The sequence below is a fragment of the Myxine glutinosa genome, chromosome 12 (genome assembly GCF_964187855.1).
Source record: "Myxine glutinosa chromosome 12, kmMyxGlut1.1, whole genome shotgun sequence".
NCBI classification, from domain to species: Eukaryota; Metazoa; Chordata; class Myxini; order Myxiniformes; family Myxinidae; genus Myxine; species Myxine glutinosa.
In genome coordinates, this window is record NC_136272.1 from 57018257 (window position 1) to 57045104 (window position 26848).

A 26848-nucleotide genomic window follows, 5' to 3' on the forward strand; every position below is an offset into this window, starting at 1 on the left:
TAGAAAAGATCAAGGTTTTGGACGGGGGAAGATAAGAGATGGTGGTGAACAGCTATTTTAAAGACTTGGAGGGTGGAGTGGGATTGAAGAGAGTGAGGGAGTTTGTTCCAGAGGCGGGAGAAAAGAGGAATGAAGGAGTGAAGGTGAGCAGAGAGTCTTGATTTTGGCAGTTTAACCAAAAGAGGGTTGCAGGCAGATCTTGTGCGACCTGTAGGAATATTTGCGGGACAGAGCCCAGAGAGAGCTGGGGGGGCAAGGCCAGAGAGGAGTCGGTAGAAGACGGAAAGACCACCAACCTGCCTGCGGTGAGTGAGTGAGAGGCCCTTGGAGTTAGCTTCATCGCGGGAGATTCCAATGATTCTGAATGCTTTGGTTTCAACAGCGTGAAGGCGAGCTCGGTGTGAGGCAGGAGCACCAGCCCAGAGGGGAGAGCAGTATTCCACTGAGCTGCGGATGAAAGCCTTGTATGTGGTGAGGAGCTCAGGTGTGCCAAGGAAGGACTTCGCACGACGGAGGATGCCCAGTCGGCGACTGGCTTTGGAGGCCAGATTTGAAATGTGGTTTTTCCAGGAAAGATCATGGCAGATAGTGAGACCCAAAATCTTGAGTGACAGAACTTCTTGGAGAGGATTATTCAGAAAGTGGATGGGAGGGTTGTCCAGTCGGTCTTTTCGGAGAGACATCGTAAGAGTGTGAGATTTGTCAGGATTGAAAGACATGTTCCACTTGTTTGCCCAGTCTGTGATTTTGTCAAGGTCTGCAGAGAGTGAGGAGGCTGCAGACTGCCGATCTGAGGGATGAAGAATGGAGCGACAGATAGTAGAGTCGTCAGCAAAGAGATAGAGAGGATTTTCAAGAGAGTCAGAGAGATCATTGATGAAGACCAGAAAAAGCACAGTGCCCAGAACACTGCCTTGGGGAACTCCAGCCTGAACAGGAAGAGGAGATGAGAGAAACCCATTCAGGGCCACACGTTGACTACGACTAGAGAGGAAGTCCGCCAGCCATGCGTGGAGATTTCCATGGATACCAAAAGAGGAGAGTTTGGTGAGCAGAGCGGGGTGCCAGACCGTATCGAAGGCACGTGATATGTCAAGGGAGACTGCTCTAATTTCCTGTTTGGCATTGAGGACCTCCATCCATTGTTGAGAAAGCAGAAGCAGCATGTCCAGAGTGGAGTGTCCAGGTCTGAAACCAAATTGATGATCAGAGATCAAGCCATTGGAGAAGAGGAAAGATTTCATATCTGAAGCAATGATGGATTCCATGACTTTGCTGATAATTGGGAGAAGGCTGATTGGTCTGTAGTTGCTGGGATCTGTTTTTGCACCTTTTTTGTGCAAAGCGGTGATGTTGGCAGATTTCCAAGCAGATGGAAGATGACCTTGAGCAAAAGAGAGGGTGAAGAGAACAGAGAGGGGGAGTGAAAGAGCGGAAGAACATGATTTTAGGACCCGTGGGCTGATGCTGTCAGGTCCAGTTGCAGAATCAGAGTCGAGGGTTGACAGAAACTTTTCCACCTTGTCAGGAGGAAAGGACACAGAGTCCAGGAGCAGCTGGGTACGGTGGGTACAGAGAGGGATGGGTTTGGGACACAAGATTTAGAGGCAAACACAGAGTTGAGGCATTCAGCTTTTTCACGTGCGGAGTCAGCCATGTGGCCATTTAAGGTGAGGGAGGGGATGGAGGGGGAACAAACACCAGAAACAGATTTCACCAGACGCCACCAGGATTTGGAAGAGGGAGACAGATAAGAGAGTTCGGTCCTGAGGACGGAGAGATATTGTTTCCTGGCTCTCCTGAGGGTGGACACACACTTGTTTCGGGCTTTGTACCCGACCATGGCATAAATAAGGCCACCACGGCATAAAGAAGGCCACGGCGGCATAAAGAAGGCCACCATGGCATAAATAAGGCCACCACGGCAAAAAAGGCCACCATGGCATAAAGGCCACCATGGCATAAAGAAGGCCACCATGGCATAAAGAAGGCCACCACGGCATAAAGAAGGCCACCACGGCATAAAGAAGGCCACCATGGCATAAAGAAGGCCAAACCGGCATAAAGAAGGCTACCCTGGCATGAAGAAGGCCACCATGGCATAAAGAAGGCCACCACGGCATAAAGAAGGCCACCATGGCATAAAGAAGGCTACCATGGCATAAAGAAGGCTACCACAGCATAAAGAAGGCTACCACAGCATAAAGAAGGCGACCACGGCATAAAGAAGGCCACCGTGGCATAAAGAAGGCTACCATGGCATAAAGAAGGCCACCACGGCATAAACAAGGCCACCATGGCATAAATAAGGCCACCGTGGCATAATGAAGGCTACCATGGCATAAAGAAGGCCACCATGGCATAAAGAAGGCTACCATGGCATAAAGAAGGCTACCACAGCATAAAGAAGGCTACCACAGCATAAAGAAGGCCACCCTGGCATAAAGAAGGCTACCATGGCATAAAGAAGGCCACCACGGCATAAACAAGGCCACCATGGCATAAATAAGGCCACCACAGCATAAAGAAGGCCACCACGGCATAAAGAAGGCCACCATGGCATAAAGAAGGCTACCACGGCATAAAGAAGGCCACCACGGCATAAAGAAGGCCACCACGGCATAAAGAAGGCCACCATGGCATAAAGAAGGCCACCATGGCATAAAGAAGGCCACCATGGCATAAAGAAGGCTACCACGGTATAAAGAAGGCTACCACGGCATAAAGAAGGCCACCATGGCATAAAGAAGGCCACCATGGCATAAAGAAGGCTACCATGGCATAAAGAAGGCTACCACAGCATAAAGAAGGCCACCATGGCATAAAGAAGGCTACCACGGTATAAAGAAGGATACCACGGCATAAAGAAGGCCACCATGACATAAAGAAGGCCACCATGGCATAAAGAAGGCTACCATGGCAAAACGAAGGCCACCACGGCATAAAGAAGGCCACCACGGCATAAAGAAGGCTACCACGGCATGAAGAAGGCCACCACGGCATGAAGAAGGCTACCATGGCATAAAGAAGGCCACCACGGCATAAAGAAGGCCACCGTGGCATAAAGAAGGCCACCGTGGCATAAAGAAGGCCACCTTGACATGAAGGCCACCACGGCATAAAGGCCACCACGGCATAAAGAAGGCCACCATGGCATAAAGAAGGCTACCACGGCATAAAGAAGGCCACCATGGCAAAAAGAAGGCCACCATGTCATAAAGAAGGCCACCATGGCATAAAGAAGGCCACCATGGCATGAAGGCCACCATGGCATAAAGAAGGCTACCATGGCATAAAGAAGGCCACCATGTCATAAAGAAGGCCACCATGTCATAAAGAAGGCCACCATGGCATAAAGAAGGCCACCATGGCATGAAGAAGGCCACCATGGCATGAAGAAGGCCACCTTGGCATAAAGAAGGCCACTATGGCATAAAGAAGGCTACCACGGTATAAAGAAGGCTACCACGGCATAAAGAAGGCCACCATGGCATAAAGAAGGCCACCACAGCATAAATAAGGCTATCATGGCATAACGAAGGCCACCACGGCATAAAGAAGGCTACCATGGCATAAAGAAGGCCACCACGGCATAAAGAAGGCCACCGTGGCATAAAGAAGGCCACCTTGACATGAAGGCCACCTTGGCATAAAGGCCACCACAGCATAAAGAAGGCCACCATGGCATAAAGAAGGCCACCATGGCATAAAAAAGGCCACCATGGCATAAAGAAGGCCACCATGGGATAAAGAAGGCCACCACTGCATAAAGAAGGCCACCATGGCATAAAGAAGGCCACCATGGCATAAAGAAGGCCACCACGGCATAAAGAAGGCCACCACGGCATAAAGAAGGCCACCACGGCATGAAGAAGGCCACCACGGCATGAAGAAGGCCACCACGGCATGAAGAAGGCCACCACGGCATGAAGAAGGCCACCACGGCATGAAGAAGGCCACCACGGCATGAAGAAGGCCACCACGGCATAAAGAAGGCCACCACGGCATAAAGAAGGCCACCATGGCATAAATAATGCAACCATGGCATAAAGAAGGCCACCATGGCATAAAGAAGGCCACCACGGCATAAAGAAGGCCACCACGGCATAAACAAGTCCACCGCGGCATAAAGAAGGCCACCATGGCATAAAGAAGGCCACCACGGCATAAAGAAGGCCACCATGGCATAAAGAAGGCCACCATGGCATAAAGAAGGCCAACATGGCATAAAGAAGGCCACCATGGGATAAAGAAGGCCACCACGGCATAAAGAAGGCCACCATGGCATAAAGAAGGCCACCACGGCATAAAGAAGGCCATCTATGATGCAGTCATAATTTGGCCGCCGTTTCATAACCTTCCAAGAAACATTACAATGGGATGTTTGTAATACAGCATTGATGGCACATGTATGAAGTGATAACATAGCTCTGCACATGTATGAAGTGATAACATAACTCTGCACATGTATGAAGTGACAACATAACTCTGCACATGTATGAAGTGACAACATAACTTTGCACATGTATGAAGTGATAACATAACTCTGCACATGTATGAAGTGATAACATAACTCTGCACATGTATGAAGTGGTAACATAACTCTGCACATGTATGAAGTGATAACATAACTCTGCACATGTATGAAGTGATAACATAACTCGGCACATGTATGAAGTGATAACATAGCCCTGCACAGGTATGAAGTGATAACATAACTCTGCACATGTATGAAGTGATAACATAACCCTGCACATGTATGAAGTGATAACATAACCCTGCACATGTATGAAGCGAAAACATAACCCTGCACATGTATGAAGTGAAAACATAACCCTGCACATGTATGAAGTGAAAACATAACTCTGCACATGTATGAAGTGATAACATAACTCTGCACATGTATGAAGTGATAACATAACCCTGCACATGTATGAAGCGAAAACATAACCCTGCACATGTATGAAGTGAAAACATAACCCTGCACATGTATGAAGTGAAAACATAACTCTGCACATGTATGAAGTGATAACATAACTCTGCACATGTATGAAGTGATAACCTAACCCTGCACATGTATGAAGTGATAACATAACTCTGCACATGTATGAAGTGATAACATAACCCTGCACATGTATGAAGTGAAAATATAACTCTGCACATGTATGAAGTGATAACATAACTATGCACATGTATGAAGTGATAACATAACTCTGCACATGTTTGAAGTGATAACATAACTGCACATGTATGAAGTGATAACATAGCCCTGCACATGTATGAAGTGATAACATAACTCTGCACATGTATGAAGTGATAACATAACCCTGCACATGTATGAAGTGATAACATAACTCTGCACATGTATGAAGTGATAACATAACTCTGCAAGCATCACAAAGGTTTCCAGGCTGAATGGAGTGAAAATACAGAAGGGTCGCCCATTATGGTCAATGAATGACTATGATAGGAAACACCTGCAGGATCACACCCAACGGTGCTACTTCCGGGCATTGGGGTCACCCATTATCATCAATGAATGACTATGATAGGAAACACCTGCAGGATCATACCCAACGGTGCTACTTCCGGGCATTGAAATACAGGCCACTGACGAGTCCTTCCCATTTGTGTGGCAACGACGTCAATTCCCAGTGCAGCTAAATACATCAACAAGGCTCAAGATGAAACTTTGCAAAGAGCTGGAATGTACGTGCGTGATCCAGGTTTCATACATGTCTAACTACAGGTCGTTGATCCCTGCGGACTCCAATAAAATGTTACCAGCAGAACAAAGATGGATGTTACAGGTGGAACAACAAAGATGGCGGCGGCGGCAATATTCAACAAAACCCAGAACAATGTAGAAAGGAAAGTGCTTTGAATGTCTTGTTGTAATTGTTTTTGTTTTTTTCCATCGGAGTCTTTAAACGTTTTTGCTGCAACAGGCAGGTAAGCGACAGGCAGGTAAGCGACAGGCAGGTAAGCGCCAGGCAGGTAAGCGACAGGCAGGTAAGCGACAGGCAGGTAAGCGACAGGCAGGTAACGAACAGGCAGGTAACGAACAGGCAGGTAAACGAGCAGCCTAGGTAACGAACAGGCAGGTAACGAACAGGCAGGTAAACGAGCAGCCAGGTAACGAACAGGCAGGTAACGAACAGGCAGGTAACGAACAGACAGGTAACGAGCAGACAGGTAACGAACAGGCAGGTAAGTATGATTTGAAAATGACCGTTACAATTGAATCAATGGATAAAAAGGAAAAGGTTGTTTTGTATCAAATCCATTTGATATCTTATCCTGAAAACATAAACCAAACTTTTTAAACCGTTTACTCCGTTTCAACAGGAGTGGAAAACATGTACATTGGACTTCTTTGGATTTGCATCTTATTCAAGGACAGAATGAATGTTTCTTTATAGTTCTTTTATTTCATCTTTGCCTACAAACTAAAGAAGACATGATTTGTTTCAAAAACCCATCGCTGTCGTACACAAATGTACATCCATCACATCCATCTCTCATTTGCCACAAGAAACAGGATATTATTAAATATTAAATTCTCCATGCGCTTCAAAATACAGACATCGACAAAGGACACAACACAAGAGCTAAATGGTGAAAAGTCGCAATAAATAAATAAAGCCAGACCAAAGCTGGTATTACAGGAGGAACATAATTAGCTAATGAAATGCACGAACTGCTTATGTGCACATTGTATTTCCATTGTACTTGTGACGAGCAAAGAACGGGGAGAAAATTCAGATAACTTTGCCCGCACTCACCACTCCCCTCACACCCACCCCGTGCCTGCACTCACACTCCCCTCACACCCACCCCATGCCCGCACTCACACTCCGCTCACACCCACCCCATGCCCGCACTCACCACTCCTCTCACACCCACCCCATGCCCGCACTCACACTCCCCTCACACCCACCCCATGCCTGCACTCACACTCCGCTCACACCCACCCCATGCCCGCACTCACCACTCCTCTCACACCCACCCCATGCCCGCACTAACCACTCCCCTCACACCAACCCATGCCTGCACTCACACTCCCCTCACACCCACCCCATGCCTGCACTCACACTCCCCTCACACCCACCCCATGCCCGCACTCACACTCCGCTCACAGCTCACGCCTCACACCCACCCCATGCCCGCACTCACCACTCCTCTCACACCCACCCCATGCCCGCACTAACCACTCCCCTCACACCAACCCCATGCCCGCACTCACACTCCGCTCACACCCACCCCATGCCCGCACTCACCACTCCTCTCACACCCACCCAATGCCCGCACTCACCACTCCCCTCACACCCACCCCATGCCTGCACTCACACTCCTCTCACACCCACTCCATGCCTGCACTCACACTCCTCTCACACCCACCCCTTGCCTGCACTCACCACTCCCCTCACACCCACCCCATGCCCGCACTAGGCACTCCCCTCACACCAACCCCATGCCCGCACTCACTACTCCCCTCACACCCAACCCATGCCCGCACTGACCACTCCCCTCACACCCACCCCATGCCTGCACTCACACTCCTCTCACACCCACCCCATGCCTGCACTCACACTCCCCTCACACCCACCCCATGCCTGCACTCACCACTCCCCTCATACCCACCCCATGCCTGCACTCACCACTCCCCTCACACCCACCCCATGCCCGCACTCACTCTCTCCTCAAACCCACCCCATGCCTGCACTCACACACCCCTCACACCCACCCCATGCCTGCACTCACCACTCCCCTCACACCCACCCCATGCCCGCACTCACTCTCCCCTCACACCCACCCATGCCCGCACTCACACTCCCCTCACACCCACCCCATGCCTGCACTCACCACTCCTCTCACACCCACCCCATGCCTGCACTCACCACTCCCCTCACACCCATCCCATGCCTGCACCCACCACTCCCCTCACACCCACCCCATGCCTGCACTCACACACCCCTCACACCCACCCCATGCCTGCACTCACCACTCCCCTCAAACCCACCCCATGCCTGCACTCACACACCCCTCACACCCACCCCATGCCTGCACTCACCACTCCCCTCACACCCACCCCACGCCAGCACTCACTCTCCCCTCACACCCACCCATGCCCGCACTCACACTCCCCTCACACCCACCCCATGCCCGCACTCACCACTCCCCTCACACCCACCCCATGCCCGCACTCACTCTCCCCTCACACCCACCCATGCCCGCACTCACACTCCCCTCACACCCACCCCATGCCTGCACTCACCACTCCTCTCACACCCACCCCATGCCTGCACTCACCACTCCCCTCACACCCACCCCATGCCTGCACTCACACACCCCTCACACCCACCCCATGCCTGCACTCACCACTCCCCTCAAACCCACCCCATGCCTACACTCACACACCCCTCACACCCACCCCAATGCCTGCACTCACCACTCCCCTCACACCCACCCCATGCCAGCACTCACTCTCTCCTCACACCCACCCATGCCCGCACTCACACTCCCCTCACACCCACCCCATGCCTGCACTCACCACTCCTCTCACACCCACCCCATGCCCACACTAACCACTCCCCTCACACCCACCCATGCCCGCACTCACACTCCCCTCACACCCACCCCATGCCCGCACTCACCACTCCCCTCACACCCACCCTATGCCCGCACTCACCAATCCTCTCACCCCCACCCCATGCCCGCACTCACCACTCTCCTCACACCACCCCATGCCCGCGCTCACCACTCCCCTCACACCCACCCCATGCCTGCACTCACCACTCCCCTCACACCCACCCCATGCCTGCACTCACCAATCCCCTCACACCCACCCCATGCCTGCACTCACACACCCCTCACACCCACCCCATGCCTGCACTCACCACTCCCCTCACACCCACCCCATGCCCGCACTCACCACTCCCCTCACACCCACCCCATGCTTGCACTCACACTCACCACTCCACTCACACTCACCAAATCCCTGCATACACCCTCACCCCACTTTCACGAGTACAACCTTAGACAAATATGCAACAAGTGGAAAATGGGTAAAAGTAAACAAGGAAACCCAATCATGATACAATCTCTATTTATCATTGTGAACAGTTCCCAATCTGACGTCATAAGCGTTGCAAACATTGGTGCGTTTACCAAAAGCATGTAGAAATGTAATGTCAAAAACAAGGAGCTCGGTTCCATAACATTTTCATGTTTTTCACCACGTATCAAGTGTTTAGCACTTCTTCCGGTGTGTGGAGTACTACAGAGTACAGACCACTGGCCGCCTCCATATCAGCAACGAGAACGAAACACGTCTTCATCAGCAATATGTTCAATGTTTCGTAAGTATCCATGTCCGGCACGCGTCGCGTCTCCATACAACACTCGCCTCAGCACCTGGGCCACCGGGCCTCGCAAGGTCCACGACGTCGGTGATGAGTGTCGCAGGTGACGCTTGGCTCGGAGTCGGACAATCTGCGCGCACCAGGCCTACATCTCACAGCGAAGGCCTCGCACCCTCGGCTCCTCCATGTGGTGGACTTAGTAACGATTCTGGTGCTCCTGGTGCCAGCGGTTGAAGTCTATGTTGAAAGCAACAATGCTGCCGGACGCCATGCCTGTGACCAGTGTTCTGGAGGTGCAATTGGGTCAGGTGATGGAAAAATAGATATTTTAGAACAACATTCAACATAATGGAATGCCAGATGTAGCTCAAGAGAGAAATAGAGAGTAAAAGCAAAGGATGAAAACAGAGGGGGACCAGACAGCGGACAACACGCAGACATTGGTTACTGTGTTGGTAACATTGAAAAGAGGAGATAGGTCTATGGATGAAAGTTCGTGAGAGTAAAACAGACAAGTCAGGAGACGACGATGGTTCACGAGCGAGCGGTATTCGATGACAAAGGACGGACTATAACCGAAACAGGCCCGGAAATGTTCAAAACGAAGGTTACTGACCTTGAAATGAGATAGAAAATAATGTATAATCAGTTATGAGGTTAGTTAGCTCCGCAATACCGAGAATTCGGTGAAAAAAGAAATGAAAAAAAAGAAAATAAATAAATAAATAAATAAATAGAAAAAAGAAGAAAAAATGAAAAATCGAGCTCTGTGGGGCGAGACACGTGACATTGGCCTAACCAAATACCGAAACCCCCGTCAGATTCCACCAAACCCATCGGAGAAGATGTAGCTTGAACTCGATTACCCCCTAAAAGACATCTTTTTCGGGCGTGGCTCCGCCCACAATGGGCGCAATACGCCCACTCTAGGCAGCACACAACTAGATCATGAGATCAACCTCCCACCCAAGTTTCATCAAGATCGGATGATATCATCGGGTAGTTATGCTGCGGACAGACAGACACACACAGACAGACAGACGCACACACATGACGAATATAGTGGTCACTTGATAACTCGTGAACCAATTATGGACATTTGTTGGGAACAAAAGAGTAAAGTGAGATGGAGATATTTGGATGTGGAAAAACATTCCATAATATTGAGTCATTCCCAACAGTAAAAGAGAAAAGCAGTCATTCCAAGCTTGCGGTTTGGGTTTTGGTGTTTGGCGAATGGAATATGGCGGATTAATATGGCGAATATGGCGAATGGAACCAGGAAATGGTGCACACCTTGCTTTGCTTTCACTCGCTATTTACCCGACAATATACATGGCTTTACCCTCCATGTGGGACAAGCAGGGAATATGTGGTACTTGCTTAATGCTCATGTTGTCATGTGATTTTGAGCCCCAGCAATTAGGAAGTCGACATTCTTTTGCAATGGATTATAATTATTTTGCAACAAAACTGTGTTTACGATACTTTTTGAAATAAAATCTACAAGTCAGCCTCATGTGGTATGTTTTCATTAAGGTAAAAACCTGACCGTGCCGAATTGCACAAAGGTGTACGTACGTATGCGCACACCAAGTGTAAAAAAAGAACAGAAAGTGTGGAAGTAACTCTGATCAGTTTGAAATGGATTGACCGTGATCTATGCAACAATTATATTAGAATATAAATTTATGATGTCATCGCTCACATGGTCTGGCAGCCATATTGGATCAAAGAAAAAAATGTTCAAAAACAGAAGAGTTGGCTCACAACAAGTTGACTGCGCAGGATAAGTATTCTATGAATACCATGTAGTTTTTAAAAGTTTTTTTTGTATACAAGATCGAGGCTCGTGAAAGCAAACATTAATCACACAAAAAGTCAAACCGACACACAAAACACAAAATAAGGGGAGCGGTAGACAAGATGGGGAGAGAGGGCGAAGGACACAAACACAACATTTGAGAGCAAGGACATCGAGAGAACTGTGGGAGGGAGAGGGCTTGGGGGGAGGTATAAAACATGGACACTGCAAGGACTTCGTAGTAAAGAAGTTGGAATTTCGAAGAACGTAGTTAGCCTGTGCTCGCGAAGCGACGGCATCAGCCCACGGGTCCTAAAATCATGTTCTGCCGCTCTATACCCTCTCTCTGTTCTTTTCACCCTCTCTTTTGCTCAAGGTCATCGACCAGCATCTTGGAAATCAGCAAACATTACCGCTTTACTCAAAAAATGTGCAAAAACAGATCCTTGCAACTACAGACCAATCAGCCTGCTCCCAATTATCAGCAAGTCATGGAATCCATCATTGCTTCGGATATCAAATCTTTCCTCTTATCTTCTCCAATGGCTTGATCGCTGATCATCAATTTGGATTCAGACCAGGTCACTCTACTCTGGACATGTTGCTTCTGCTGTCTCAACAATGGATGGAGGTCGTCAATGCCAAACAGGAAACCAGAGCTGTCTCCCTTGTGTTACGGATTCGTCACTTCCGCTGTGGTGGTTTGCATCCACTGTAAATATTTCTGATTCCATGTACTATTATTGTTTTCAAAAGGTTTATTGTTCATGAACTGTTTTCAAAAGGTAAAAAAGTTAATGTTAAAAGAAACAGGAAACCGGACGACAAAGAGGAAGAGGAAGAAAGAGGGCGGAGCGAGTGAGTCGGACAAGAAGGAGCCGAGCTACTTGCGGTCTGGAGCGAACATTGGCGAGCAAGAGTCACTAGCGAACTTTCGGGTTTCCGGGAAAGGGATTCCTGTGACAGAGTTGTCATCGCTGTGACCGATCAACCTGCATGTCAGGTTTTTTGGCGGTGGATTCCGAGGAGAATTATCGCCGGGCCGTTACGTCTCAAGAACGGGTCGTCGGCCATTCTGACTCACGCGCTTAGCGCGTCGAGCAAGGTTTCTTTGCTTCGTCAGCCATTTTCACCGCTTTCAGACGTATCTGGTGTGCGTGTGTGCACCGTGGCTTTTGAAGATTAATTTGCGGTTCGCCGACTGTGAGCCGTGAAAGTCCATACCCGAGGGTGTGATCTCTCAGTCGCCTGGAGGGCGCCTTTGGATTTCACAGTCGCATTGAGGGCGCCTTTGTGCAGCTTCGGCTGTGTGACTGTACTTGCCATCCGCACGGGATTCTGGTCTCGATTGGACATCATTCTGGCGACCGCTGGAGCGAATCAACGTTGGCTTGAAGCCGGGAATAAGAGACATTGGGGAATGTTCTTGTTTCACTCACTTGGAGCACAGTGAGTTCTATATTACAAAACTGATGGTACCATCATAGGACATCTTGATTGTACTATTGAATACTATTATTGTTGTACTGTTATTCTTGTGTGATTTTAATACAACTAGGGCATGCCCGTACTATATATAAGCTAGGACGTGCCCGTACGTGGGTGCCCGTTCCTTGCAAAAAAAAAAAAACTGCAAAAAAAAAAAAAACTGCAAAAAAAAAACAATGGTTTGGTCCATTCGCAACGACCACAGAACCCCCCCCCCTCTATTTACATGAATGGTTTGGTCCATTCGCAAAGCCAAAGCGAACGACCACAGAACCCCCCCCTCTATTTACATGAATGGTTTGGTCCATTCGCAAAGCCAAAGCGAACGACCACAGAACCCCCCCCCCTCTATTTACATGAATGGTTTGGTCCATTCGCAACGGCAAAGCGAACGGCGAACGGCTAAATCGCCATAGCTCGGTAAGTACTTGTCCGATTAATTTCAAACCTTGAAAAGGCACATCCTCGGGTCCCCAGCAATATACCTGGCAAGTTTCAAGTATATCGGACCGGTAGTTGTCGAGAAACAGCGGTCACAGACAAACGTACAGACGTACAGACGTACAGACGTACAAACGTACAAACGTACAGAGATTACTGGAATTATAGATAGATATTTGTTTGTGAGTAACAATTGGGGTGGCTTCTCCATTGATCTTTGACATACAGAATAACACATTTTTCTGCCGTGACTCCTCTCGGGGCTCGGAGGTACACCATGACCAGGGGGTCGGGGAGGAGCACGTAACACTTGACATATCACGTGCCTTCGATACGGTCTGGTACCCGCTCTGTTCACCAAACTCTCCTCCTATGGTATCCTTGAAAATCTCCACGCATGGCTTGCGGACTTCCTCTCTGGTCGTAGTCAACGTGTGGCCCTGAATGGCCCTGTTTCTCTCATCTCCCCTTCCTGTTCAGGCTGGAGTTCCCCAAGGCAGTGTTGTGGGCCCTGTGCTTTTTCTAATCTTCATTAATGATCTCGACCACTCTCTGCTGCTCCATTCCTCATCCCTCAGATCGGCAGTCTGCAGCCTCCTCACTCTCTGCAGATCTGGACGAAATCACAGACTGGTCAAACAAGTGGAACATGTCTTTCAATCCTGACAAATCTCACACTCTCACTATATCTCTCTGAAAAGACCGTCTGGACAACCCTTCCATCCACTTTCTCAACAATCCTCTCCAAGAAGTTCTGTCACTCAAGCTTTTGGGTCTCACTATCTGCCATGATCTTTCTTGGGAAAACCACATTTCGAAGATGGCTTGCAAAGCCAGTCGCCGACTGGGCATCCTCCGTCGTGCGAAGTCCTTCCTTGGCAGACCTGAGCTCCTCACCACATACAAGGCTTTCATCCGCAGCTCAATGGAATACTGTTCCCCCCTCTGGGCTGGTGCTCCTGCCTCACACCTAGCTCGGCTTCACGCTGTTGAAACCAAAGCTTTCAGAATCATTGGAATCAGTCATTGGACTGCATATATGAGTATAATGTCTGTTGTGTAATGTTGAGGATAACAATCAATGTGTGACAGACAAAAAAGGAACCAGTAAAGGACAACGCAAGTCATAGAGGATGTGTGTGTCTTTGAGCCTGCTCAGACAAAGCTGCTCGAATATATCAAACAGTCTCACCTTTGATCATGAGAGATGTCCAATGCTCGAATTCCAGCATCGCAGCCTGGGTACACGTACAGTTGCTGCAAGTCACAGGCCCGCCACACCTCCACAATGCCATTTTCACCACCAGTCACCAAATATTGTCCATCACTACTGAGGAGCATGGCCTACACACAGTGAGAATGGTTTTTGTGAGTGTTACTTAGTGAGGGAAGAGGCTTCGAAAGAGGAATTAAACAAGAAAGTGACCATTCAATTTTATTACTTCATTCAAAAAGGTAAAGCAGACTATTTATTTCCCACATAGTATTGTAAAGTGTCCAACGTGTCAGGTGTAATAGGTTCCTGCGGTATTTTGTGACGAACACAAAGACATGGACTATTTTGTTTGAAGTCTCAGCATGTACTGTCTTTATCTCGTTTCCCCTCCCCGAAGCTGGGGGCATGCACATCACAATACAGCACATTATTTAATCGCTGACCAAGAGACAAATGGCTCAAGAAATGGACAAACAACACACACATCTCGTTTTTTCATTTCGGTTCCTCACAATTCTATCCCTCTCTCACTCACACACACACACACACACACACACACACACACACACACACACACACACACACACACACACACACACACACACACACACACACACACACACACACACACACACACACACACACACACACACACACACACACACACACACACACACACACACAATTAATTGTACAGTATCGGTTGTTCCTCAACTTAAATAATTTAAAGGATTGTTGTAAATGATGTTAATTTTACAACATCCCATATTCGACTTTATTTAAATCGTAAACCTCAAACATAGTTCCTCCACCTAAAGTAAGCACCTTAACCTGTAAGCAATTGACTCGTTTCCCGACTGCACGGATCATCAGCTGGGCGCCGTTCTTCCTCGAGGTTTCGATCCTTTCAGCCCAGGACCTCTCCAAACGGCGCATCCACAACCTCAGTTGCGTCCAGGCAGTCAGTCAACCCATCAATGCAACATCACTTATTCCAACTTTACTTGCAATAGGATTTAATGTATTATCATATATTTATAACTTTCCTTACACACTCAATAATATGAAAATATCATAAAATCATTCACATCTTACCCTTAAACACATTAATCGACCAAACAGCACGCATGCACGCACACACACACGCGCGCACACACACACACACACACACACACGCGCGCACACACACACACACACACACACGCGCGCACACACACACACACACACACACGCGCGCACACACACACACACACACACACACACACACACACACACACACACACACACACACACACACACACACACGCACACACACACACCTCGTTTTTTTCATTTTTTTTTCTCACAATTCTATCTCTTATGATTTTCAATTCTTATTTCTCTTTTTCAATTCTTATTTTAAAATGCATTTAATTAATTGTACAGTATCGGTTGTTCGTAAACTTAAATATCAATAATTTAAAGGATTTCTGTAAATGATGTTCATTTCACAACATCCCATATTCAACTTTATTTAAATTCTAAACCTCAAAACATAGTTCCTCTATCTAAAGTAAGCACCTTAACCTGTAAGCAATTGGCTCGTTTCCCGACTGCACGGACCATCAGCTGGGCACCGTTCTACCCTCGAGGTTTTGATCCTTTCAGCCCAGGACCTCTCCAAACGGCGGATCCACCACCTCGATCATGGATCCACATCAATAGATGGTACATCAGTAGATCGACAACCTCGATCATGGATCCACATCAATAAATGGTACATCAGCAGATCGACAACCTCGATCATAGATCCACATCAATAGATAGTACATCAACAGATCGACAACCTCGATCATAGATCCACATCAACAGAGGGTACATCAGTAGATCCACAACCTCGATCATGGATCCACATCAATCGATGGTACATCAGTAGATCCACAACCTCGATCATGGATCCACATCAATAGATGGTACATCAGTAGATCCACAACCTCGATCATGGATCCACATCAATAGATGGTACATCAGTAGATCGACAACCTTGATCATAGATCCACATCAATAGATGGTACATCAGTAGATCCACAACCTCGATCATGGATCCACATCAATCGATGGTACATCAGTCGATCCACAACCTCGATCATGGATCCACATCAATAGATGGTACATCAGTAGATCCACAACCTCGATCATGGATCCACATCAATAGATGGTACATCAGTAGATCCACAACCTCGATCATGGATCCACATCAATCGATGGTACATCAGTAGATCCACAACCTTGATCATGGATCCACATCAAAAGATGGTACATCAGTACATCCACAACCTTGATCATGGATCCACATCAATAGATGGTACATCAGTAGATCCACAACCTCGATCATTGATCCACATCAATAGGTGGTACATCAGTAGATCCACAACCTCGATCATGGATCCACATCAATAGATGGTACATCAGTACATCCACAACCTCGATCATGGATCCACATCAATCGATGGTACATCAGTAGATCCACAACCTCGATCATGGATCCACATCAATAGATGGTCCATCAGTAGATCTACAACCTCGATCATGGATCCACATCAATAGATGGTACATCAGTAGATCCACAACATCGATCATGGATCCACATCAATAGATGGTACATCAGTACATCCACAACCTCGATCATGGATTCACATCAATAGATGGTACATCAGTAGATCCACAACCTCGATCATGGGTCCACATCAATAGATGGTACATCAGTAGATCCACAACCTCGATCATGGATCCACATCAATAGATGGTATCAGTGGATCATCAGTGGATCTACAACCTCAGTTGCGTCCAGGCAGTCAGTCAACTCATCAATGCAACATCACTTATTCCAACTTTACTTGCAATAGGATTTAATGTATTATCATATATTTATAACTTTCCTTACACACTCAATAATATCATTTCATCATGCACATCCTACCTTAAATACACCAATCTACCAACCAGCACGACCACACCACTTACCTCTCGATCAAACTGTATTTCGAATGTTCAAACTGTCACCTATAATGATTTTTTTTATGCCGTGAACAAACTTTAGTCACAACACAACAAATATAATTTGTGCCAAATTTCGTCACAATCCCATCAGCGGTTTTGGAGAAGAAGTTGCAGGTGTTTACGGACTGACGGCCGATGCGCATAAGCTCCACGGATCTACATTGCAGGTGAGCTAAAAATGTACAGTATTTGTCAGAGGAATGGCATGCCTTAACATTACCTAAGTTATCAGCACTGCATTCAACATTCAACCCACTGCATTTAACCCCTGACTATCACTTCTCCTTCTCCCTCCTTTTGCTTTAAATATTTCCCCATTGATTCTTGTCTTTTTGCAATTGTTGTTTTCATGTTTTGTTATGCATTATGTTTTGCACTCTGTCAAAGCGCCTTTGGGCTTCATGAAAAGCGCTATACAAAATAAATGAATTATTATTATTATTATTATCAGTATATTTGTTAACACTGGTAGATAATGAGATGCAAGGATCGACTTTAAAATGTTATAGTTGTTTTGGTAACAAATTATTTTTTAAATATCACTTTGTTTCAGCAGTAATGGCGATGGTGGGGAGATACTGGCTTGGCAAGGAGAAGACGATCTCGTTTACTACAATGGACGCTGGCATTACTGATTCTGAATAGATGAGGTGTGCCGTGTATCGACTCTCAGCACTAATAAATACATCAGCTGAAAATGAAATATCACTCATTTTGAAATGATGAACGTTTTATCCACTTATCTGATTCTCTCTTAAAACAGCAAATAGACACCATGAGGCTGATGAAGATCTATACCAAGTAAAAGATTCCATGCGTCCATTGATCAGACAGTTTGCCTGACTCCCCCCACAATTTCTATACTATGACCGCCATGTTGGTGTTTACTGCAACGCAGAGTCAAATATATCTTCGGAGCTGTCATATTCACAATCGCCGTGCCCACCCTATAAGTTTTCCCTTTAGTGTAACATGACCAAAGCGACGGTTTAGAGGATTTTGAGCCGATAAGCATCACGGACCTTGTGAAGATATGCCTTCGTGATCGAGGCAACGATCTGTTGTTTATACATTGCCCAAATAACTATGTCGTATTTACTCAAGCAGGGCTTTTACTGCAGAGGTTACGCAGGTCCTTGCTATTATTTCCGACTATTTTCTCTTAAACTAGCACATTATCCGCTGACCGGGGACCATAAAACTCATGTCATTATAAAGGTCGTTGTTGAGGACTTTCATAGTGTGGTGGCAGGGGTAGTTGAGGAGTTGTGCTGGGGGTGGGGACGAGGTTTGAAGGATTGAAGTGGGGGGAGAATTGATGCTATAGGGTCGGGAGGGGGAGGGTAGGGATGGTTAGGGGGGAAGGTGGAGAGGCAAGATGGGACAGGGTTAGGAGGGGTAGGTATAGACTTTGGGAGGGGGAGGTTTAGGCTTTGAGAGGTGGGGGGGGGGGGGGGGGTGGAATTGTTTCGTTTGGTGCGGTTGGGGGGCGGGGGGGGAAGGGACAGTAGAGGATATGTCAGAATTTAATGTGTAAGTTTACTCGCAGAGAAAATGTAATTAGTAACAGGTGTGTGTGTGTGTGTGTGTGTGTGTGTGTGTGTGTGTGTGTGTGTGTGTGTGTGTGTGTCAATGTAAGAAGGCGATGCAATCACCCCAAGGATAATGTGTTAGTGGTTCATAAATGTACCAGAAAATATCGGTAAACTTAGTTCTCTTCTGAATTTTAATTGAACATAAGAGAAAACGAGAAAGCATCTGAAAATGCAAAATCCGTCCACGTCAACTTTGTATTCAGACGTCTTCCTCTTCCTCCGTATGCAATTATAATATCTTCTTCTTCTTCTTTTTTTTTGTATACTGAATCGAGGCTCGTGAAAGAGCTAAGACTCGTTAGCTCGTTCAGGCTGAACACATCGTCGAACCTGTCATATATCACAATCGCCATGCTCTACCTTTACGTTTTTCATTCTGTGTGAAACACAAACAAACCGATTGTTAAAATGACCAAATATCAAAAGCATCGGCATTACGTCTCTTCCAGCAATACTGCGGGGAAAAATGGCCTCTAAAGATGGTTCTTCTTCAGCAATACGGTACGAAGGCCTTAAGCTTCATGCCTCACCTTCGGACCGCTTTGGACAAATTAAGCCCAGGTTTATCAATGCAGTCGTGTATCGTTTCAGTAGAATCGTTTTTGTAATAATAATAATAATAATATAGTAAATATGACCATAACACTTTAATCCCAATGTCGTGAATACAAAGTTAATGGATTGAAGCGGTGTATGGTTCATGATTCCATGATTAGTGGTGTACGGACTAACAACCACGGAAGTAAGGAATTCGCCTCGGTTTTTTGAGAGCATGTTATTATCCCAACCCTAGTGGGGTATAATCTAGATTACAGTAGATCTTCGCTCAGTTCTGTAAGTAAAACTTACCTCATGGATGTCGGGATTCCTCGAAATTTCTTTGTTTAATGTTATAAACAGCATTAGCGACTGTTTGAAAAGCTAATCCTGTGTGTTTGTGGTTTATTATATTGTACAAGCGCGGCTACAATGCTGTTAGACTTCCGGTCTTGTTTTAGATCAAAAGGTTAAAGGTAAAGGTTGCATAAAATCATCAATTTTCATCCGATTGACTTTAAATTTGAGTAGGGGTTGCATATTGCATCACTGAAGCTGATTGCTTTTGAAGTGACAAGGTCAAGGTCAGTTAAAATCGTCAATTGTTTTTTTTTTTGGTGTATTCGTCATGTTTAGCATACGGAAGAGGAAGAGGTCTGAATACAAAGCGGACGTGGACTAGCTTTGCATTTTCAGATGCTTTCTAGTTTAAATTGTGAAGCATGTCTTACCTTTAATTTTTTCCTCAAAATAATCGACTCATCAGATCTTTTTCTTCTGAATCTGTTCTGCATATGCAAAGTAATATTTGGGTATGCATTGGTCAACAAACCCCAGGGCCAAAACCCCAAACCCCAGGCCAACAAACCCCATTTGGATATGCCTACAATTGTGCCTCTTGGGCATTTCAGGTGAACACATGTAACTTCTCTTGATTAAAACATAGACTGAAGCAGTAATAGCAGATTCAATATGTGCAAAATAGAAAAAGAAGAGAATAAAGAATGAATATGCTGAGTGGGTTTCTGGTACCTGTGCTACAGAGTTGCTCACCCTCGTGCAGTCAGCGATCTCCATCTGTGCTAAGAGTTTGCCATTGATGCTAAAATTGCAGAAGAAGCCACCTTTGTAATGAATAACACAGTGACCCTCACTGGAGACGGCGATAAGTCTTGGCTGCAGACAAGATTCGGGCCCATCTAAAGCACGCAGCAGGTCACCTGTGATTGTGTGCACAAGGCACGGCCCCTCTGCCATGTACACACACAAAAAGAATACCCATTAATGTTTCACAATGTTACACAATGCTGGATTATAAGCTTCCTTATATCTTATGCTTACTTGTGGAAGGAAACAAGGACAAGCATTTAAAAGGGTGTGTACGATACCACAGGCTACAAAGGAATGCGCGCACGTGTGTACTTGTTACTGCTACGATGTCTGTTGCGCTTTACTGGAAATGTCCATCATTGTGATGAAGTCGTTTTCCTATTGTGTCTGCATGCATCTGATTTTGCAATCCAGGATGCGTCAGACCAATGGCAAAATCCACTGCATGGAAGGAATGTTGACGAGGGCTTTTTCTTTCATTTGGCTGCTCTTGGTATTTGGCTTCGCCGTTTTCTGTTTGCTCTGTCTGTCTTTTGTTGTTGTTGTTGTTGTTGTTGTTGTTGTTGTTGTTGTATAGCCCGGGACAGTTCTCTCGAACAAGCCCATGGCACGGACACAGCCGATCAATCTCCCAGGAGCGACCCAGAGATCCGCCACGTCCAAGATGGTGAATCCCTTCCTTCACAAACTCAGGAACACAACAGAGTTAGAGAGAGAGACAGAGAAGAGACAAGAGGTGAAAGGGCTGCTCCATGGGGACCGATAGGCACCTTGACCATGACCGTGCTGTCCTGACAAATCTGGGCAGCAGGTAAGAATGGGGAAGATTTGGCCCCTACCTGCCTTGGGGGATACAACCACCACAAAGAGGTGCCCCCAATAGTTGCTTTTTCTTTTGTTGTTCAAGGTGCTCGATACCTTTGCTAACAAGGATCTCCAACTTAAGCAGTCGGGCCTGGTCTTCCCAGCTATTAATATCAATTGCAAAAGCTTTCAGGTATGATTTAAGAATGTCCCTAAATCACCTTCTTGGACAACCACCCGCTTGTTTTCCCACTTTTCAGTTATTCTGTTTACTCGTATGTGACCAACCTGTCTTATCATGGACATTGTACACATGGCACATGTACCTGACGTGCTGGTACTGGGAAGTAACTTCTTAATTCGTAAATTTGTTCTGCAATTTAATCCTCAAGATTAAACAATGCAAGTAAGACACACAAATGTGCAAAAAAACAAACAAACACACACACACAAACACACACACACACACACACGAGAGGTGTGATAACATTTTTGAAGAAGAACAAACATTAAACCTGGCAATATCACCAGCATGCTCACCTTTGGCTCCGCTGATGACTAGACCTAGCTCGGCACACACGGCCACCGCTGTCACCTCACAGTCATGCCCAGTCAGGATGGCGCGAGGTGTCGGATAATCGCCTGAGAGAAAGACACACGATAGGGCACAGAAACAGGCAAGCTGTCGAGAAGATCAATGGAAGTAAAATGGAGCTTGTAATTTAAAGGCACAAGAAAAACTTACTGTTACCAGGGTTGTCCCCAATTATATGGTGTCGGCCACTCCAGTACCAAAGAAGAAGAGTGGCGTCACGTGACCCAGACACGATGTAGCAGTCACCACCGATGTAAGACTCTGAGCGGGCTAGGCAAGTTACCACATCCCAATGTCCGAACACGACCTGTGTGAGTTTCCCTGCAGCAAGGAAGAGGCCAAAGCAAATCACTACAACAAGCATGTACAAAGCATGTGCGTTCCAAAATACAAACACATTGAACCAGAATATGAATGATTGAACAGATACATCACAGATTGAACAGAGAGTGTTCAAAAGCTTTCAAATGAAAAATGAGAGTTTCTGATGGCTAACTAAAATGATTAAAACGTGTTATATTATTTAAAATACTATTAGATTTGTGGGGGGTAGGTAATGAAATACCTTAGTTCACAGAGGATTGTATAGGGTAGTGTGCTCTGAACATCGCAAAAAGAAACATTCCTGTAATTAAGTCAGGCCCAGATGTCCGTGGAAGCGTTCTGTGTCTCCATGGCGAGGAGTGGAGCTACACTGCATTCAGAAAGTATTCAGACCCCTTCACTTTTTTCACATTTTGTTATGTTGCAGCCTTATGCTGAAATCGTTTTAAATTCATTTTTTCCCTCATCAATCTACACTCAATACCCCGTAATGACAAAGAGAAAACAGGATTTTAGAAAGTTTTGCAAATTCATTAAAAAGAAAAACTTAAATATCACATTGACATAAGTATTCAGACCCTTTGCTATGACACTTGAAATTTAGCAGAGGTGCCTCCCACTTCTCTTGATCATCTTTGAGATGTTTCTCCACCTTGATTGGAGTCCACCTATGGTAAATTCAATTGATTGGACATGATTTGGAAAGGCACACACCTGTCTATCAGGTCTCACAGCTGACAATGCATATCAGAGCAAAAACCAAGCCATGAGGTCAAAGGAACTGCCTGCAGAGCTCAGAGACGGGATTGTGTCGAGGCACAGATCTGCGGAAGCCTACAAAAAAAAATTCTGCTGCATTGAAGGTTCCCAAGAGCACAGTGGCCTCCATAATTCTTAAATGGAAGAAGTTTGGAACAACCAGGACTCTTCCTAGAGCTGGGCGCCCGGCCAAACTGAACAATCTGGGGAGAAGGGCTTTCACTGAGGAGAGGCTTCCGTCTGGCCACTCTGCCATAGAGCCCAGATCGGTGGAGTGTTGCAGTGATGGTTGTCCTTCTGGAAGTTTCTCCCATCTCCACACAGGATCTCTAGAGCTCATCCAGAGTGACCATCGGGTTCTTGGTTACCTCTCTTACCAAGGCCCTTCTCCCCCGAATGCTCAGTTTGGCCGGGCGGCCAGCTCTAAGAAGAGCCCTGGTTGTTCCAAACTTCTTCCATTTAAGAAGTATGGCGGCTACTGTGCTCTTAGGAACCTTCAATGCAGCAAAGATTTTATTGTAGGCTTCCCCAAATCTGCGCCTCGACACAATCATGTCTCTGAGCTCTGCAGGCAGTTCCTTCGACCTCATGGCTTGGTTTTTGCTCTGATATGCATTGTCAGCTGTGAGACCTGATAGACAGGTGTGTGCCTTTCCAAATCATGTCCAATCAATTGAATTTACCACAGGTGGACTCCAATCAAGGTGTAGAAACATCTCAAAGATGATCAACAGAAATGGGACGCACCTCTGCTAAATTTCAAGTGTCATAGCAAAGGGTCTGAATACTTATGTCAATGTGATATTTCAGTTTTTTCTTTTTAATAAATTTGCAAAACTTTCTAAAATCCTGTTTTCTCTTTGTCATTATGGGGTATTGAGTGTAGATTGATGAGGGAAAAAATGAATTTAAACGATTTCAGCATAAGGCTGCAACATAACAAAATGTGAAAAAAGTGAAGGGGTCTGAATACTTTCTGAATGCACTGTATGCTAATTAGTTGGGGTATAAGGGTAAACTTCCTGTCTGTAAATGCCTCTGAAGGTTTCCCTTCGTTGTTATACAGCACTTACACCACCATCCATGCGATCAGCGCCTACATTAAATAAAGCAATCGCCGACCGGATCCGGACACTACTACTGACACCACCCAGCTTGAATCTTTTCGATGGACACAAAGTGTGGCCGTGAGATCGTATATTATAGCAAATCTATTAAAGTAGGAAACATATTATAGTAAATCTATTAAAGTAGTAAATATATTAAAGTAAATCTCATAAAGTATAAAATAAATTGGAGTAAATCTATTAAAGTATGAAATATATAATAGTAAATCGATTAAAGTATTAAATATATCATCGTAAATCTATTAAAGTATTAAATATATCATCATAAATCTATTAAATAGAAAATATATTAGAGTCAATCCATTGAAGTAGTAAATCTATTATCATAAATCTATTAAAGTAGTAAATATATCATAGTTAATCTATTAAAGTAGTAAATATATTATAGTAAATCTATTAAAGTAGTAAATATATCATAGTAAATCAATGAAAGTTGTAAATATGTTATAGTAAATCTATTAAAGTATTAAATATATCATAGGAAATCTATTAAAGTAGTAATTATATTACAGTAAATCTATTAAAGTATTAAATATATCATAGCAAATCTGTTGAAGTATTAAATATACTAGCAACGGTACCCGCCCTTTGGGTGGGGCTTCAATTGGGAGGCCCAAATGAAAAGGCAAAATATCAGAAGGCTTTTTATTTTATTTTAAACGATTCATATAAACATCCGTTGAATCATACCACACGCAAATCATCAAAATCTAAACAGTACATGGCGACCATTTTGAAAAAAGATTGAATTCTGCAAAACGGAAGCGGCCACTCCACGTCTTTCTCAGTCGCACATTTATGTGTGAAGAGTGCGCGCCGAATCTGTAACACGGAAGCGGCCGCTACACGTCTTTCTCGGTCGCACATTTATGTGTGAAGAGTGCGCACCGAATCTGTAACACAGAAGCGGCCGCCACACGTCTTTCTCAGTCGCACGTTTATGTGTGAAGAGTGCGCGCCAAATCTGTAAAATGGAAGCGGCCGCTACACCTGTTTCTCAGTCGCTTTGCACACGCTGCCATGTTACTTCAGAGCCGCATGTTTCTACAGGAAGAGTTCGTCAGGAGTCGATCTACTCTCTCCTGGTACGTAGAATAAACAGTATTTGTAGAATTTCAACAAAAGCCACATCACTGTTCATATCGGTAAATATTATTCCATCGTGTTTGGAAAAACTGGAAAATTGGAAAACTTGGAAAACTTGGAAAAACAATATAGCCTATTTTACTCCCAGGTGTCCCAGGAATACCCACCAAAAATATTGTTGCGATCGGTTGAGCCGTTTTTGCGGTACCTTCGAACGGACATTTGGTGAATTAAAGTAAGATTATCGTAAATCAATTAAAGTAGTAAATATATTATAGTAAATCTAATAAAGTCGTAAAAATATTATAGTAAATCCATTAAAGTATTAAATTTATCATAGTAAATCTATTAAAGTAGTAAATATATCATAGTAAATCTATTGAAGTAGTAAATATATTAAAGTAGTAAATATATTATAGTAAATCTATTGAAGTAGTAAATATATTATCGTAAATCTATTAAAGTATTATATATATTATAGTAAATCTATTTGCCTGGTGTTGGCTTAGCGGTTAGGGTGCCGGCTTGGGATCCTAGGATCCTGGGTTCGAATCCAGGTCGATCGCTGAATTAACGCCAGGGGGGTTGACTCAGCCTGTCATCCTTCCGAGGTCGGCAAATTGAGTACCAGCTTGCTGGGATGAATGATCCGGTGTGTATCCCAGTTTAGAATAGGTACACCGTATTCCTGCGCATCGAAGAGGCGACAGGGTTGGCGTCAGGAAGGGCATCCGGCCATAAAAACATTGCCTCAAACAGGGAACAATGATTGTCATGGGGCCCGCCAGGCTAACCCCCGCCTTAGCGGGGAAAATGGCCTTTAAAACGATCATTCATTCATAGTAAATCTATTACAGTATTAAATATATCATCATAAATCTATTAAAGTATTATATATATAGTAAATTTATTAAAGTAGTAAATATATTATAGTAAGTCTCTTGAAGTCGTAAATATATTATAGTAAATCTGTTAAACTATTAAATATATCATAGTAAATCTATTAAAGTATTATATATTATAGTAAATCTATTGAAGTATTAAATATATTATTATCGTAAATCTATTAAAGTATTATATATATTATCGTAAATCTATTAAAGTATTAAATATATCATAGTAAATCTATTAAAGTAGTAAATATATTAGGCCGAAAAAAATATATTGCTGGTCTCTGGTCAGACCAAAGTTCCAGAATCGATGCGGTGATGCGGGTTTTTTTTTTCTTTTTTGAAAAGCATGGATTGCACATATAAATGTGTTTTTGTGTCCTCATGCTTTGCGGTCCTCCTCAACTGCCCTGGCGACGTCCAGCTTGCCTTCTTCGCGGGACGTGCTGGGACCATGGAGAGCCGGACGGGGCCGTTCCTAGACGACCACGTCGGCGCGTTTGGCCGGAACATCAACCTGCCTGCAATCCCCTGTGTGAGTGTGACGGGCCCGAGTCTGGGTGGGAAGATAAGACTGGCTAAGTGCTGCTCTGTGTCTCTGCGTCCACCGATCATTGTATATACATGTGGGAATAATAATTAAACCTGTGTTCTTCCTTTTCCATTCG

General features: G+C 45.3%; 1 protein-coding gene across 1 annotated transcript in view; it reads right to left on the bottom strand.

Moving 5' to 3' along the window:
* Positions 1-8959: 8959 nt before the first annotated feature.
* LOC137437425 (neurobeachin) overlaps positions 8960-26848 on the bottom strand; it is a 677671-nt gene continuing 659782 nt past the window's right edge. Inside the window, exons 54-58 of the mRNA XM_078766839.1 lie at positions 22145-22315; positions 21940-22041; positions 20539-20735; positions 14291-14442; positions 8960-9652 (exon numbers count right to left, since the gene is read on the bottom strand). Coding sequence (XP_078622965.1) covers positions 9562-9652; positions 14291-14442; positions 20539-20735; positions 21940-22041; positions 22145-22315 — 713 coding nt within the window. The 3' untranslated portion in view covers positions 8960-9561. The remainder of the gene's footprint in view (positions 9653-14290; positions 14443-20538; positions 20736-21939; positions 22042-22144; positions 22316-26848) is intronic.